The 18005-nt window shown below is 38.7% G+C and overlaps 1 protein-coding gene and 1 pseudogene across 2 annotated transcripts in view; both read left to right on the top strand.

Annotated features, from left to right (window-relative positions):
• Positions 1-18005, top strand: part of NR6A1 (nuclear receptor subfamily 6 group A member 1) — a 202885-nt gene that overhangs the window by 13093 nt on the left and 171787 nt on the right. For both annotated transcript variants that reach the window (XM_029202822.1, XM_029202823.1), the window contains exon 2: positions 16013-16054. In XM_029202822.1, coding sequence (XP_029058655.1) covers positions 16013-16054 — 42 coding nt within the window. The remainder of the gene's footprint in view (positions 1-16012; positions 16055-18005) is intronic.
• LOC114884132 lies at positions 4659-6311 on the top strand (annotated as a pseudogene).

Raw genomic sequence — 18005 nt, 5'->3', positions numbered from 1 at the left:
TTAGTAAAAGTTCCTGATTATGCTGAGGCAAAAATGCTTTATATTTGGGCTGTATCATAAGATCTATGAGTAGAGAATTTTTCTGCTTACCAAAAAGAACAAAATATATTTTCAGTTGTTTAGAGAGCCTTGAACTACTATCTTATTGATAGGAGGAAAGTTGAACATGTTGCTACAAGAAAAGTCAAGTTTTATGTGTCAGTAGGTGAGATAAGACATTTCTCTTAGCATGATAAATGTGATAAATCCCTGAAGACCCCAGTAGTAAGGCAAACAGTTTGAGCAAGCACTAATGTCTTATATAGATTGTGTAGACTTTAGGATTATTTTAGTTTTTACATTTACTTAATGAGGCTAGCCTACACTTTGACCAAAATAATTGATCATAAAACTATATACCTGTGTGTGTGTGTGTTTGTGTGTGTGTGTATATGTATGTGTGTATATGTACACACACATCAGGGATTGTCAGTGTGGGATCCCTAAAGATGGTAGTACGGGTTCTCAAGCAATTTCAGTTGTGCAAAATTTGATCTAAAATCATGAGTAATAAGGTTGTCCAGCCTAAATAAAGTAATAATGTCTCTACAATCTTGACTTTTGCCTTGAAAGTATTCTAGTTTAGTCTGGCAGCAGCAGTGCCACTCAGCCTCTGAACAGCAGATACTAATTTTTGCAGAAGAGGGTAGAATAAGTAGTTATTGTAGTATGGTAGACAAACTGCATTGGTATGGGTGGCAATTTAAAATTATTTCAGAGAACTATTATTATGATGTAGTGATTAACTAGGTGTGTTAAGGCATGAGCTCTAGTTGGACCTGGGTTTAAAGCCTGTCTCTCCTACTTTTTTGATTTTTTTGGAGGGTAGTGGTGCTGAAAGGATGTAGAATCACCACACAAGTTACTGGAGAATGAATTGATGTAGTGTGTGAAGAACCTGGAGTGTAGCTGTGTTACTGTACGAAGGTTATTTAACATTTTTCAATTTCCTTATCTGTAAGTAACATTAATATACCTACTTCTTGGGTAAGCAAGCCAGTTCACCGAAATCCAAGTCATTGAAACTGGTTTGCCAAATATCCACTTTACCCAGTATTCAGTTCAACAAAAATCAATTTGCTGAATCTAATTTGTAGAACTTACAGAATTTGTTGTCAGTTTCCTTCTTCTAAATTGCTACCCTGTCATTTTTTGCCCTTTTCTTCTCTCCCTTTTCCTGTACCCCATCTTTTCCCCCATTACCTGCAGCCCAGAGCAGACTGTATCTTTCCACCAGCAGAGGTCCCCTCTCTGCCCTGGCTCTTTCCAGCTGCAGGAGCAGCAGAGAGCTGGGATAGAGACAAATTGAACATTCTTGAAAATGCTGCTGTGCTAACTATCGATCTTAATTTGGCAGAAATCTTTTTTTAAAACATAAATTTATTTATTTAATTTATTTTTGGCTGCACTGGGTCTTCGTTGCTGCACGTGGGCTTTCTCTAGTTGTGGTGAGTGGGGGCTACTCTTCCTTGCGGTGCACGTGCTTCTCATTGCGGTGGCTTCTCCTGTTGCAGAGCACGGGCTCTAGGCGCGCAGGCCTCAGTAGTCGTGGCATGAGGGCTCAGTAGTTGTGGCCTGTGGGCTTTAGAGTGCAGGCTCAGTAGTTGTGGTGCACGGGCTTAGCTGCTACGCGGCATGTGGGATCTTCCCGGACCAGGGCTTGAACCCGTGTCCCCTGCATTGGCAGGCAGATTCTTAACCACTGCGCTACCAGGGAAGTCCCCATGAATTGATTTTCCTGTCTACTATGTTGTGCTTTGTCTGTGCTAGGTTATATCTTTGAACATTTACTGTGGATTCTTGATAAATCATCTTGTGAAACCTATTCCTAATAGGTTTCTAATCCCAGAGGCCAGACTGGTGTAGTGTATGGCAGGTCAAACTTGGTATAATTGATACGTTAATAAAATTTTTCTAGTACTTGGCATAAGCTAAAATATATGATTCACTGTTCTTTGACACTTTGAACCCAGGGTTTCAACCCAGAGCTTATCCCAGGGTAAGATTTGTCAGCATGCCCTGGTATGAAGTAATGGAGACTTTAGAACAAGGGTTTGAAATTTTATTATCTAGCTCATATGCTGTATCTAGAATTTTACCACTTTAAGTTCTAAATCATAAAAACTTAATGTCTCTCTTGATTAGAGCATGAAGTATTTGTGTTCTTCCTGTTGAAAGGAAAAAATTTTGTCCCAAACCAATTTCTTAGCTGAATTGTGATTTAGCAACTCTATTCATGTGCAAAATTAGTATCATTAGTCCTTAGTTTGTGATCATTATCTTTTTCTGAAAATCTTGTAGTTAAGCGTTTGTCTTTTTTCTTAAATTGAAATTTATTGTGTGCTTACCGTGTACTAATTATGTGCAGCAGTCTTATAAGGAGAGTTACATTATTACTGTCATTTTGCAGATGAGAAAACTGGGAGCAGTTATGTGACTTGGCCTGGTAAATGGGAGAGATGGGATTCAAATATAGGCTGTTTGACTCTAGGCCTCACACTCTTGGAATCTCAGCACCATATTCTGATAGAGGAGGATCCTAAGGGCCATTTGTACCTTAAGGAGTCTAGTATTTAGAAGACATTGCTTTAATGGCAGATGCAAAAATTAAAACCAAACTTCAGAGTTAATGCCACCTCCATTTTTAGTCATGGGGACAGTTGTGCCCCTTGAAAATTGCTTGTTTAAATTCTTAACTTTTTTTTTAAACTGGCCATTTAAAATTTTATTTTATTTTATTTTATTTTTATTTACTTATTTATTTTTGGTTGCATTGGGTCTTCATTGCTGCATGTGGACTTTCTCTAGTTGCATCGAGCGGGGTCTACTCTTTGTTGCGGTGCACGTGCTTCTCATTGCGGTGGCCTCTCTTGTTGCGGAGCGCGGGCTCTAGGCGCGCAGACTCAGTAGTTGTAGCTCACGGGCGCTAGAGCGCAGGCTCGGCTCAGTAGTTGTGGCGCAGGGGCTTAGTTGCTTCACGGCATGTGGGATCTTCCTGGACCAGGGCTCGAACCCGTGTCCCCTGCATTGGCAGGTGGATTCTTAACCCCTGCGCCACCAGGGAAGTCCCTGACCATTTTTTTTTTAAAAGATACCTTTTTGTGTTTCCAAGGAAAAGAATGAAGTCCAAAACCAATTAGTGGTGTTGGAGAAGGATGCTGTTGTGGGATTTAGGACATGTCCTTGCAAACAGGGAGGCAGTGCTGGCCCTGGGCATGTGACACAGAAGTAGATCTCTGTGTGGAATGGGAAGGAATTGTAATACTTAATGGCTTTTAGGAAATAAAGCAAAATAACATTAGGCTACTTAATACTATGTGGAACAAGTTAAAAAATGAATATCGTGGGCTTCCCTGGTGGCGCAGTGATTGAGAGTCCGCCTGCTGATGCAGGGGACATGGGTTCGTGCCTCAGTCCGGGAAGATCCCACATGCTGCAGAGCGGCTGGGTGCGTGAGCCATGGCCGCTGAGCCTGTGCGTCCGGAGCCTGTGCTCCGCAGTGGGAGGGGCTGCAGCGGTGAGAGGCCCGCGTACAGCAAAAAAAAAATGAATATCATGAACTGAAAACACGAAGACTGTAACATGGTAGTGACTGTAAGCAACCAGTATGTCTACACAACTTCAGTTTCCAGGTCAGCTTGTATTTCAGTCTGCCTTGTTGACCTTATGAGTACACTCTTCTCATCTTGACATCATTAGCTAATATTCTAAAAATATGGTCACTTTGACTTATTCAGGAATGTGAAGCATATGCAGAAACTGGATTGCTAAAGTCAGATCAGAAGTGCTGTATACCAAGTAATGGTTCCCCACTCTGGAAGCGTGACATTTTTGGTATTTCACTTAGTTTTGAGATACATGTTCGGAAGTAAGAATGCTACATTATGTTTGTGCTAATGCTAATGCATGATACTGTTAGAAGATGAACTTTACCCCTAAGCTGACAGACCTTATAACAGGTATCAAAAATTAAAAGGATGCATGTATTATACAAGTAGAGTATGATTTTAGTTGGGCAGGGTAGACTAGTATCTGTAGCTCTCAAACATGCCCCAGTCATTTATTTCATTGGTCTGGTGATCTGAGATCTGAATGGTTGACCCAGAGGTCAGTTTTCACATGAATGCTGTAGCTTCCTCAAGAAGCCAACATCTCAATAATAGCACTGAGTGATGACTTAATAAAAGGTCCTATTCTCTATGTGTGCACTGAGTGGAACAGTTTCCCTAGAGCTGCTGCAAAGTGGTTTATATTTTTTAATCAAGAAGTCTATTTCACAAGTATACTTATATTTGTGGCTTGGAGGGTGAAGATCAGAATGACTTTCCCAACTATGATAATAATGGCTAACTCTATTTTCCCATCTTACAAGATGGCAGTGAAAAAGCTGAGAAGCCAGATACTAAAGAGAAAAAATGTGAAGCCAAGAAGGCTGATGTGTAGAGAACAAATGTATGGATACCAAGGGGGAAAGGGGTGGGGTGAGAGGAACTGGGAGACTGGGATTGACACATATACATTATTGATACTATGTATAAATTAGACAACTGATGGGAACATACTGTATAGCTCAGGGAACTCTACCTAATGTACTGTGGTAACCTAAATGGGAGGGAAGCCCAAAAGGGAGGGGATATCTTTGTGTGTATGGCTGTTTCATTTTGTTGTGCAGTGGAGGCTAACACAACATTGTAAAGCAACCATACTCCGATAAAAATTAAAAGAAAAAAAAAAGGCTGATGCTGGTGACAGGGTTAAAAAGGTTAAGAAGGGGAAGCCCCACTGCAGCTGAAACCCTGTCTTGGTCAGAGGAATTGGCCAGTATTCCTGATTGGTTATGTATTCCAGAAAGGCCTTGTACAAGATGAAGTATTCAGCAGCTAAATCCAAGGTTGAAAAGAAAAAGAAGGTGATGGTCCTTGCTACTGTCACAAAACCAGTTGGTGGTGACAAGAATGGTGGTACCCGAGTGGTTAACTTCACAAAACGCCTAGGTATTATCCTACTGAAAATGTGCCTGGAAAGCTGTTAAGTCATGGCAAAAAACCCTTCAGTAAACGTGAGAAAACTGCGTGCTGGCATCACTCCTGGGACCATTCTGATCTGCCTCACTGGGCGCCACGGAGGCAAGAGGGTCATCTTTCTGAAGCATCTGAGCAGTGGCTTGCTACTTGTGACTGGGCCTCTGTCCCTCAATCGAGTTCTCCGCAGAACACACCAGAAATTTGTCATTGCCACCTCTATCAAAATTGATATCAGTGGTGTGAAAAATCCTAGAACATCTCACTGATGCTTCAAGAAGAAGAAGCTGTGTAAGCCCAAGCACCCGGAAGGTGAGATCTTCGACCCACAGAGAGAGAAAAATGAGATTACAGAGCAGCGCAAGGTTGATCAGAAAGCTGTGGACTCACAAATTCTATGAAGAATCAAAGCTGCTCCTCAGCTCCAGGGCTACCTCCGCTCTGTGTTTGCCCTTACAAATGGAATTTATCCTCACAAAATAGTGTTCTAAACTTCTTACAAAGAACCTAATTGAATAACTGGTCCATCTAAAAAAAAAAAAGGCTAACTTTTACTAAACATGTACTATGCACCAGGTGCTCTCTTGAGTGCTTTAAATTTTCTTTCATTTCATTTAATCTTCTTCGGAGCCCTGTGACATGTACATACTATTATTGTTGCCATTTTTAGATTGGGAAAATGCCAAAGCCTTTAGGAAAATGCCAAAGCCAAATTGTTTAAATCAGAGAGATATTACAGATATTACTCCCTTTACACAGTTTCTCCCTTCTGTAAAATGGGGGCTAGAGTGGGATGGAAGAGATTAGGGATGGTTTATAAGGTTTCTTCTAGTTAAAAAAAAAAAAAAAATCTAAGAATCTTGGAAACCTCTTAAGCGTTCCTCAAGTGTTAACGTTATATCCTCTGTATCCCCTAGTATACACAACTGCCAACTTTTGAAAAATTCATAGACTTTAGAGCTGAAAAAATACTAAGAAAATTAGCCAGACTTTCTCCTTTTACTGAAGAGAAAATGGAGCACAGAGGGAGTAGATCCCTTAGCATCACACAAATGGCTTATTAGTACCAGAGTAAGGCTAGTGTTCAGGTGTCTTGCCTCCCTAGTGTATCACTTTATTGATGTCTCAACGTTAGGAAATTGCTTTAACATCAGAGTTGGTATAGACGTTTTATCTCTGTATAAAGAGTTAAGAGTTTGGAAATAGGAATTGATGTTTTACCCTTTCCAAACTTCATGATGAGTCAAGGAAAAGAAGGTTCTAAAAAGTAGCTTTTCAAATGTTGGACTTGCTTATTTCTATGATTTTTTTTTTTTTTTTTTTTGGCAGTGCCACGTGGCCCGTGGGATCTCAGTTCCCCGACCAGGGATCAGACCTGGGCCCTCGGCAGTGAAAGCTTGGAGTCTTAACCACTGGACTGCCAGGGAGTTCCCTATTTCTATGATTTAAGGCCTTCCATTCCTTGCTAAACATGCTGAAAATTGGGAGCCAGCCAACAGGCACATGAGAAGATGCTCAGCATCGCTAATCATCAGGGAAATGCAAATCAAAACTACAATGAAGCATCATCTCACACTTGTCAGGATGGCTGTCATCAAAAAGAACACAAATAACAAATGTTGGTGAGGATGTGGAGAAAAGGGTACCCTTGTACACTATTGGTGGGAGTGTAAACTGGTGTAGCCACTATGGAAAACAGTATGGAGGTTTCTCAAAAAACTAAAAATAGAACTACCATATGACCCAGCAGTTCGACTCCTGGCTATATATCCAAAGAAACCAGAAACACTAATTCGAAAATATACATACACCCCAATGTTCATGGCAGCATTATTTACAATTGCCAAGATATGGAAGCTACCTAAGTGTCTGTCAACAGATGAATGGATAAAGATGATGTGGTAATATACATACAATGGAATACTACTCAACCATTAGAAAGAATGAAATTTTGCTGTTTGCAGCAACACGGATGGGCTTGGAGGTTATTATGCTAATTGAAATAAGTCAGACAGAGGAAGACAAATACAAAGTGTTGTATGATATCACTTATATGTGGAATCTAAAAAAAATAGAACAAACTAGTGAATATAACAAAGAAGCAGACTCACAGATATAGAGAACAAACTAGTGGTTACCAGTGGGGAGAGGGATTGTAAGCATCTAGGGGTAGCCAGCTTTATTCATCTTTGTATCCCTTTTAACTTAGCATAGTGCCCTATATTGAAAATGCTAGGTAAATATTTATTGAGTTTAATTTTAGAACGTAGGAAAGTGTAGCATATAAGAAGCAGAAGGGGCTTCCCTGGTGGCGCAGTGGTTGAGAGTCCGCCTGCCGATGCAGGGGACGTGGGTTCGTGCCCCGGTCCGCTGAGCGGCTGGGCCCGTGAGCCGTGGCCGCTGAGCCTGCGCGTCCAGAGCCTGTGCTCTGCAACGGGAGAGGCCACAGCAGTGAGAGGCCCGCGTACCGCAAAAAAAAAATAATAAGCAGCAGGAGTTTTTCACCCTTAATCCTGTTTGTGGAGTGTCTTTTGCATTTATGTGGTGCTCTAAACATATGTTGGTTTTTGCTCTTCTATCTTGACTCCAGTTCGAATAGTTAAAAAAAATTTCTTTTGGGGTTATTTCATAGATTGATTAACTAGCAACTAGCTTTGCTTCATATTTGAAAGATTCTGGGGTGGAAGTTTAAAGATGTTGTATCTTTTTGTTGCCACACAATGGATTTCTGAAGCTGAGACATGAGAGATGGTACTGAGCTTTAGCATTAATGGTTAACTAGTGTGTCAGAAAGATTAGTGCCCAGAATTATGTTTCTAATAAGAAGTACTTTAAAAGTCACTTAGAGAATGTCTGGGAGGTTTTTTTTTCCTTCAGTTGAACTGGTCAATTTTAGAGAGTTAAGGTGAATCATTTTGTTCTTAGGCTTTTTCTTGTTTATTGAAGTAAAGTTGATTTACAATGTTGTGTTAATTACTGCTGTACAGCAAAGTGATTCAGTTATACATATATATATACATTCTTTTTTAAAATATTTTTCATTGTTCTTAGGATTTTTAAAATGTGCATGTTTCTGTTTATAAAAACAATATATTTTCAATCAGAAAAGTTGAATGGAGAAAAAAAAATCATCCTCAACAGATGGTTCTGAAATGACCTCGAAAGCTCTGTGACCACGGTCAAACAAACTCCTTTGTCTGTAGGACTCTTCTTCAGTTAGTCTTTGAAATGACAATGAGCAAAAAAAAATCTCCTTCACTCTCCCTACTCCTGCTGGGAGTAACATATATTTTTCCAAAACAACCTAGTTCTTGTTTAATTACAATATTGCATTCATTCATTCATGTAAAGTTTTATACTTCGGTTTGATCTGGTTAGTGAAGTTACTCTAGCTGCTTCTGATTATCTTGGATTATTCAAGAGGAGGTTTATAATGGACTCATCTAAGGTGTGGTGTTTTTTTCTTGGACTCTGAAGCCCTGCTTTTGTGGGAATGTCAGGGTTTGTTTTTTGAAATAACGTCAAGTTCCCATGTAGCTGTTGAAAAGCATGTACCTTGCAAAGGTGGGGTTTTATTAGCCCAACTGCTCTGAATAGAAGTTCTCTTGTTTTGACTTTTGTGGCTCTTTCCATGTAACAGAATACAATAATCTGTTTAAACCTATAAGATGGAGAAAGGAAGAATTCGTGTAAAGCATCACGCCAATGCCAGGCCTATAGTAAAGATTCAGTAAATGGCAGCTGAGAGATTATTTTATACATTTTATTGTATGTGTGCATTTTGAAATTTCTTTAACCTCCAAGCTGAATGGAGAATTATCAACAATCTCTTTTGTTACTACAGAGATCCAGGAATTGTAAATGAAAAATGTCAGAGGCTCATCAGTACATGCAGTTTTCTGAGAAATGCCTGTACTATATTTCCATAGAAACACTAATGACCTCTGACTCATCAAACCGAATTGCCTTCCTAAACTGTTTTCACCTTCTGATTCTCTAGCCACAGCCTTGAAGCTTTGTACTGCTTTTATTTTTAAAAATATCTTAAAATTGAAATGTCATAATCTTGAGCTGGCTTTTCTGCCTTCAGTATGGTTTCAAGGCTGCCATTACAAAGCTAGAAGGCTGAAAAACTGTATGAAAGGTGATGTAGGTTGATCAGATGGAACTTATTAATGTTTCCATAGAAATGTAGACACTTCTTGTAAGCAGCATTTAAGCTGAGCAAATATGTGGGCACAATAGGTTATATAATTGAGAATCCTTGGCTTCTCCTCCCCCCACTCTTTTTTTCTGCCCCTAAGACTTCATGTTAAAAAAAATGACATTAGGGAAAGGGCTTTGTTTTTGTTGCAGTTTTTAAAATGTGACCTTGACATTTGTAGGTGGAGAAAGGGAAATATGACTTGTTCTGCCAGCCAGCTTTTGCTGTGCGGACTTGTGGTGCTGTCTCTGTATTCAAAAGCATTTTCTGTTATTCCTGAAATATAGTTTATCAGGTTGCCTGTGAGAAACAAAAGCTAATGGCGCAAGTGGCATCCCACTCACTGGATAGAAAGGAAAGAGACAGATGTGAATTTAATGCTCAGCCAATCTAAAGAAAAGTGTTTCTGTATTTGCTTGGGTCTGGGGCTAAATTGTAGGCTGCAGACTGGACTGTAAGGCAGGCCATGGTTTAGCTAGCTAATGTTTGTTACCAAAAAAAAAAAAAAAAAAAAGCTACATTCCTTTTCAGCCGCTACCTAAGCCATTCTTTGTACCAAAAGCAGTATAGGAGATGGAGTTGGGAGGGGCCCTGAAAAATGGGAAGAGTTCCTAGAATTTCAGGAGCTGTGAATGGTTTGCCATGTGTATCTTGTCTACCCTCTCAGAGCGCTTTCCTCCCATCCCTTTAACCCTTATGCTTATAGTTACCTGGTTGAAATTTTAGAACCACTATATTGAAGTTAGTCAGAGTTGGGCTGGTATTGACACACTTCCTAGGTGTATCCATGTATTTCCTTTCCTCAGTGACTGTTGCCTATAGAATAAAAGCCAAAAACTCCCCGTGTATGGCAGTTAAAACCCTTTATGATATGGCCCTGGCTGGGGCTCCAGTCAAATCACATTACCAGGTAACACTGTTCACTTTCTCTGTTCATGCCTTTTACATGTGGTTTCCTTTGCATATGTTTCTCAAATAGCCCTGTTTGTCTGGTGAATGCTTATCCCTTGCACATGCCCCTGGCCCCATGGTTGCTGCTGTGTTCTCACTAATATTGATAGCGGCTCTTAAGCGCTTTCCACTGCCCTAAGTGTATCATTTCATTGAATCCTCACAACAGTCTACAGATGAGGAAATTGGCTCAGATAGGTGAAGTCACTTCCTAAGTTAACACAGTAGTAAGTGATGGTGCCAGGACTCAAACCTATTCTGATAGCAAAATATATGCTCTTACTACTCTGCAGTGCTTCCCAGTTTCACCTTGTCCATCTGTCCCAATCTGTCCATCATTCACTCCCTACCATTAATTTTTTTAATGTTATTATCTATTTCACTATATATATATATTTTTTGGCCGCACCACACGGCATGTGGGATCTTAGTTCCCTAACCAGGTATTGAACCTGTGCCCCCTGCAGTGGAAGTGTGGAGTCCTAACCACTAGACCACCAGGGAAGTTCCTTCGCTATCTTTATTTCATTTGGCTTTAATCTTTTCTTATTGTAGTAAAATATATATAACATAAAATTTACCATTTTAACCATTTTAAGTGTACAGTTCAGTGGCATTAAGTACATTCATATTGTTGTACTCTGTAGTTAATTTTTATTCTGTACCCCTCTGGACTGTTTATTCTCTGACAGTAGGGTCATTCTTACTGATACCTGTATCTTCCAGGCCTAGGAGCTGCTACAGTGTGGGCAGGTACTTACTAACATTTGAGGAAGTAAGTGACTATATTTACTAGGCTGATGGAATTACTTTCTGAAAACAACTGATAAACTTATGAATTGGTTAGTAAATAACACTAGCGTAAGCATTTCCATATTTCATTTACTTTAAAGCTGCAACAGAGTCCAAAAGGTGGCATAATACATTTAGAAGAGGGAGGACTTTTTTTCTAGTCTTATGTTTTCCATTATAATAGCCACTGGCCTTATGTGGCTACTTTAATTAATAAAAATTAAATTAAGTTAAAAATTCAGTTGCTCAGTCACACTAGTCACATTCTAAGTGCTTAATAGCCACATGTGGCTAGTGGCTATCATTTTGGATAATGAAGAGAGAGAACATTTCCATCATTGTAGGAATTTCAATTGGACATTGTTGGTCTAGACTTCGAAGGCAGAGAATACTGAAACTGTTATTTTCTCTTAGAACTTGATATTTTGGCAAGAACTTCATTGTGGTATCATGTGGTTTAGTACCATTGCTTTTTGGTGAAAGAAGTAGTTCCTCAACATTTACTGAGCATCCTTTCCTGGGATCCTGGGATATGCCTCAGCCTTGAGGCTGGAGATAGTTAGGGCTGAGACCAGATCTGACTGAAAGAAGGACACAGAGTTTCATTGGGAACCTAATCATGATCAGGGGCACAAAGCAGATGGGAAACTGACACAGATGACCAGAGCTTTTGGTCCAGAAAGTACCAGTGAATGACTCTTGTGTATCAGTACAAATCCTGGGTAAAGATTTTTAGCTTTTTTCTTAGGGAGTATGGAAAACAAAATTCTCTAAAACCTGAATTCATGGTCAGTAGCCCTGATGGTGATTTGGTGTGGGAAGCAGAGGGAATTGGGATCACAGAGTAGGGAACCTAATAAGGCAGAATAGTTTCAAAATCCTTCTAGATCCCTGACTTCCTTCTGGAAGCTCTGCTTCACTTCATATCTCACATTTTAAAGTACATGAAACTTGAATTGCAGTTGACTAGGTAAAATAATGTTATATATCATATTTAATTAAAACATTTAAACTGATGTTAATATGTGATTTCTGTTTTGGGGAAAGATGAGATGTTTGATTAAAATTATAGAATTTTGCCTTTTAAGGGCCTCACCTTAATTTTGCCTTGTGGGCTTCAAAGTAGATTGGCAGAATCCTGACCAGGATCCAAGTCTCTATTGCACCATGCTGCCTTCCTACAGTCAAATTGAATGAAATTAAAACATTCCTAGAGTAACATTTAACTTGCTTTTGTAAAAAACACATTATAGATTACAATTAGCTAGTGTTTTAGACTTGAATTTGTTAAGTGGCATTACCCATAAGCTTTTATTTGTTCACATTTGGAAAAAAATTGGATACTCAAAGTTTATTTAAGATCCTATTGTGGTAAATGTATAACTTTATAGCCAAAAATAGTAAATAAAGAAAAAAATCAATATTTTCAAAATCTATTACTGTAGCCAATCACAGATTAAGAAGTCACTGATCTTTTTGTTTTTGCCAAATTCTTTCCTATTGGAGAAAAGCTTGTCAACTGGATCTTCCTTTGTATTAAAGAAAATTCCTAGACTGAGAGCCATTTATTGATCTCTTGCCATAAAGTAGATTATTTATATATATATTCACCAAATCTCACAACAGTTGAACAAGATGGTTATTTTTATCCCCATTTCACAAGTAGCTATAGGGTAGTTAATTAAACAAAAATAGTGGCAGATATGGGATTTGAATCCAACTCTAACTCAGACCCATGTCCTTTTCACTATGCATCTGCCTTTTAAGTTAAACCGTGGTAACAGAATATATATAAGCTTTGCACTAAATTTCAAATTGCTTATGAGCATGCTGATTTAGTGGTATATCTATCATTTTAGGAACCAATCTGTGTCTCTTGTCTCTCCCTTTTTAAAGCAATTTAAGTCACCAGCCAAAGACTCTGGATTTCTCAGAACATTTCCTAATCTGTTTAATGTGTTGTATTTTGTGAGGCAGAAGGTTTTGGGGTTATATTTGTGTATTTATGTGCCTTAGGAGTCTGCTTTTTACTGAACAATTCTGATATCCTTTGCCTCTGTGTTGAATTGAATTGAACACACATTGGGGTTACTTCTAGCAGTGGTTTGGATTCTTCTAGCTAGGAATCATTTTGCTAACTGGATCTGGTTGCTGAGAATCTGGGTGAGACTGTTTGAGAACGGTAGCCAGATCTAGCCATTCCATTGACTTGTCAGGAGGTAGGATTAACATTGTTCTCCATATCTCCTCAAGCCTCCTGCATTAGTGATGATCTGTAAAGCCAGAGACAACATTATTAGCCAGTGGTCTCAGGACTGGATGGAGGGACTGTAGACATAGTTACTGAATTCCATAATCAGGGATCTTTGTGACCACTGGAGGAATTCGTTTTAAGGCAAATATAAAGAGTTCTTCTTTTCTCGGGGGGTAGCGTACTACATCTGGAATTATTGCATCAAGCAATTTATAGGCTCAAAATATAAAAAAAGTTCAGGAATCACAGCAAGTAATTAAACTACATTAGTGATGTTAGGGGGTTCCATTCCAGGTCTTTGAGGATGGTGTCATGAATGAGTCAATAGTTAACCCTCCTATAATCTCCTCTTTGGTACCACAGATACAGCACTAGATTGGATGGACCCTTGGGGTTAGTTAGTAGTAGCTCACATATGTTGAGCTTTGACTTTGTCAAGTACTGTGTAAAGTCTTTACATGCACTATCTCATTTAATCCTTTTAACAGACCTATAAGGTAAGTGCTGTTGTTAATCCCAGTTTATAGCAGGGTTAGGGTCAATCCTACTTGGGTCATATCAACTGAAAGTGTAAAAGGGATAAGTCTCCAAAGTAAAATCAGAATGCCATTAACCAGAAGGGGGGAGTGGTTGCTAGGCAGATAAAAGCAATAGATGTCCACTTTAACTATTTTTCATAGTATTTCTTTTTTTTTAGTCACCCTGTCTTTATTTGTGTTTGATCTAGTTACTTTGAGTTCCGAATGTTGTTTTCAGAAAGTGTGTTAGGCTTTGTCTTTTCTTGAGACTTCTAGTACAGCTTTTTCATTTAATGTCCAGAATCTGAGGTCCAGAATAGGGAGTGACTTGCCTAAAGTCATATGACTAAACTAAAAGTGGCTTGAACTATAACTTGCCCATTATACTATTCTGCCTTCCCATGTTTTTTGTCCTATTTTTGAGTCAATTTATGTTAAGTGAGTGCTTATTCTCAGTTTCATTTCTGGCAGGATGTTCAGTATTGGACCCATGTGTAATGAGTGATTTCCTCATTCCCTGGCATCTCTCCACAGCTTTTCTGATCCCCATGTGTTTAGGTAGAGATGGTTTAAAGTTGCTCTGAGGTGAGCCTTTTTAGGCATCTCATCCACTTTAGCAGCTTCCAAACTCTGGTTTTCCAGATCAGATTTCCTCATTCAGACATTCCACACACTTTTCAGGCTAGACTTAGATTTTCTGATCCTGTGACTTCCTTCCCCTAGACTGTGATCTAGAGGCAGGGTTGTGTTTTCTGTTTAGTTCATCATGCATTTGAGCACCTTACGTAATGTATCAGCAACTGTTTCGGGCATAGAAGCAGCTCTGCAGATGGATATGGCACTGTCCCTACCCTTGAAGAGCTCACTGTCTAGTGGAGGAGGCAGTTATTTAAGTTGTGAATGCAGGAGAGGCCTCTTCTGTTTTCCACGTTTCATAGTTGTCATATTTGAGCTGGGTCTTGAAGGATGATGAATAGTTCTTTACCAAGAAGGACTGTGGCTTGTTTGGTGAATGCCCAGGATTGCAAGGACTTTAAAAGTGGTGTTTAAACAGTCTACTTGCTGTTTGAATCCTTCTTCTCCCCATGATGCTCAGTTGCTCTTTTGGCTTCTGATTGCCTGGCTCTGATGACAGAAAATGTTCTTATATTCCTCTAGTCCTAGTTTTGCTCCATTGTTTTTGAATTTACCATTGAGATACTACAGTTGATATTTATTGAACATCTGCTTTGTACTAGGCTTGTGAGACATAATGGGGTTACAGCTGTGAACAAGACAGGCCAGGTCCCTTCCCCTGGGGTGGTGGAACACTGTTAGTGGAACAGTCTAATAGTGGCATGAGACATTGAGCCAATAATTCCTTGCTGATGAGTGCACAAAACATTATAGATAATTATAACAGGGGGCTTTGACCTTGTGTATGAGACAAGGATAAGGGAGGCAAGAAAAAGCTTTTCTGAGAATGAGTAGAAGGCAAACTGGAGAGAGTAAGCAGTCATTCCAGGAAAATAGAACTTTCATCACCTGTGTATATAGAACACCTGCTGGGTGTTTGCCACTCACTGTGCTTGATTTTTCTCTTCAGTGTGATAGTTACACACCAATCAGAAAGATGTAGCTCAGATTTTTTGGGCCTGAAATGTGCTTTGAGAGGTATTTATTCCAACTTGAATAGCATATTTATTAATGGAAGAATTGCTCCCATTTGTGTGTATAGGTAAAATTCTTAAGCAACTGTGAAAATTTTAAGTAAAATTATCCTGTTGGATATTTTATAAGTTCATATTTTGTATATTTTGCTTTCTTTTGGAAAATAATTCATTGATAACATAGTAGAACATGACGAGTATTAAGTACACTGTAATTTCATTATGAACTTTTTACAGCTAACTTTGGCATGCTTACTCATAATTACTTGTGCTGTTTATTGAGCTCTTCTGTGCCAGGGACTGTGCTAAATAAGCATTTTATATCAGTGTCTCACTTAATCCTCATTACTATCCATGATAAGTGCTGTTACTGTCTCCATTTTTTTATATAAAGATGATGAAATGGAGGCTCAAAGAAGGATGTACAGTAGCTAAATGTTATAGAGCTAGGATTCAAATCCAGATTTGACATCTGAGTCTGGATTTTTTTTCCCCGCTATATGATACTTGATTTTTCATATTTGGAGGCACCTTGGAGTAATTCATGAATTGTAATCTTTTTTTTCCTGTTGTTTTCTCTTTAGGTTTTTGTCAGGACGAACTGGCAGAGCTTGACCCAAGCACTAGTAAGTTCTGAATGTTCCCCAGTGTTCATGTGTAAGAAAAGTGTATGTGTGTGTACTTTGAAATGTATAACTTAAGATGACATTTATAGACCTATTGACAGATTTTTTTTTTTTTTTTTTTTTTTGCGATACGTGGGCCTCTCACTGTTGTGGCCTCTCCCGTTGCGGAGCACAGGCTCCGGACGCGCAGGCCCAGCGGCCATGGCTCACGGGCGCAGCCGCTCCGCGGCACGTGGGATCCTCCCGGACCGGGGCACGAACCCGTGTCCCCCGCATCGGCAGGCTGACTCTCAACCACTGCACCACCAGGGAAGCCCTATTTACAGATTTTATTTCACTTTAATTTATGATTATGGGGAGGGCATTCTCTCTTTTCTAGTTATGTTTTCTTTTTCTTCTCCTCATGTTATTTGGTGGCCAGAGTCTAGCCATTTAATAGAAAATTCTTTGCTGAAAATTTCTGTTTAATACTAGTTTCTTGTTCTCCATCATCCATGAAACCACCACCAACAAAAATTGTGCTTTCATTTATGCACACATACAACCATATACCCACAACCACTTTTTAAAATGTTGACATAATTTTGATATAATTTATTTCAAAGAAGGATTATGTAAAGGTTTAGATATTTATAGTTGATAACCTTCATACCACAGTTTAATTTCTAAAGCATCTTCAACTACATTCTTAAGTTTAAGTTATGAGAATGACCATTTCAAAGTCTAATTAAATGATGCTTTTCAGGACTATACAAGTCTTGATCATAGATAATCATCTGTGTTTATAGTGCTCTCATAATGTGGCATACACCATTCCAGGATATGGAGAATATTCAGTGTATACATACCTTATTTTGCTATAATACCAAAAGGTCGAATGATACTTTAGATTGAGACTCCATGAGATGATTTAGAGTTATTTTTTCTAGTTCTTGTACTTGTTAGGGTCATGGGGCTGGTGATTGGTCACCATTCTGCTGTTGAGGTAAGCGATAAAGTTCACCTTCTCACCATCCTGACTAATATCAGCTGTGGACATTCTCATATTACCCTCACACACCTTAATAGTATAAACATTCATGTTTGTTCAACTAACTTATTAATTATAAGATAAAATAAGTCTCATAATGCTTATCAAACACCAGGGAAATAGATTTGTCTTTCTACAAGTCATAAAGTTCAGAATCAGCTTTGTAGGTAATATAGGCTCAGTTTACCCCACCTTCCTACCTGACATCCCATTACCTGTGAGTGAACACAGTATTTTCGCTGTCTTTCTCTTAATGAATAGCCGTCATTTAGGAGGAGGAAAAGGTAAATTCTCGAGTCATGGTCCTCTCTTAGAAGCATTTTTGAACACTAGGAAGGATATTGACATGCCCTGTGATCTTTCAGATAGAACTACACATAAAACAAGCCAGATAATTGAGAACTCAGTTTAACATTGAATGTTCTCTGCAACAGGCCCAGTTCTAGGCTCCAGGGATACACAAATAAATAAATCTATGTCCTGCCCTAATTTATTAATAGTCTATTGGAAAATATTTCCTTGTCTGGAATTATTTCAAAATACACTTTTTTAAACCTCTAATTTAGCACATAGTATCCAAATTTATTCTTTTTTTCTGCATTTAGTAGCAATTGAAAATACTCATGCCCATCTTCTAGGAAAGGCACTTGATATTCTTATGAAGATTATTATTGGATTATTGTTCTTTCTGGGCCAAGTAATTCTAACTCATTTAACATTTCTGCATAGACTCTCTAGCTAGATATTGTGCTTTATATACCTCTCCATTCCATGAGAATGAACAGGTATTGAATCATAATTTTATATATCAGTATAGAATGGGAATTACCTAAAAAAATCATTTTTCTTTTAAAAGTCCTACTTAGCTTATGTGGCCAATATTTTCAATAGTCCCCATGTTATTTTTGTGAAGTTAGTATT

Source organism: Monodon monoceros, unplaced genomic scaffold (assembly GCF_005190385.1).
Source record: "Monodon monoceros isolate NGI ecotype Baffin Bay Population unplaced genomic scaffold, NGI_Narwhal_1 Super_Scaffold_5, whole genome shotgun sequence".
NCBI lineage: Eukaryota > Metazoa > Chordata > Mammalia > Artiodactyla > Monodontidae > Monodon > Monodon monoceros.
This window is presented reverse-complemented; position numbering and strand designations above follow the sequence as displayed.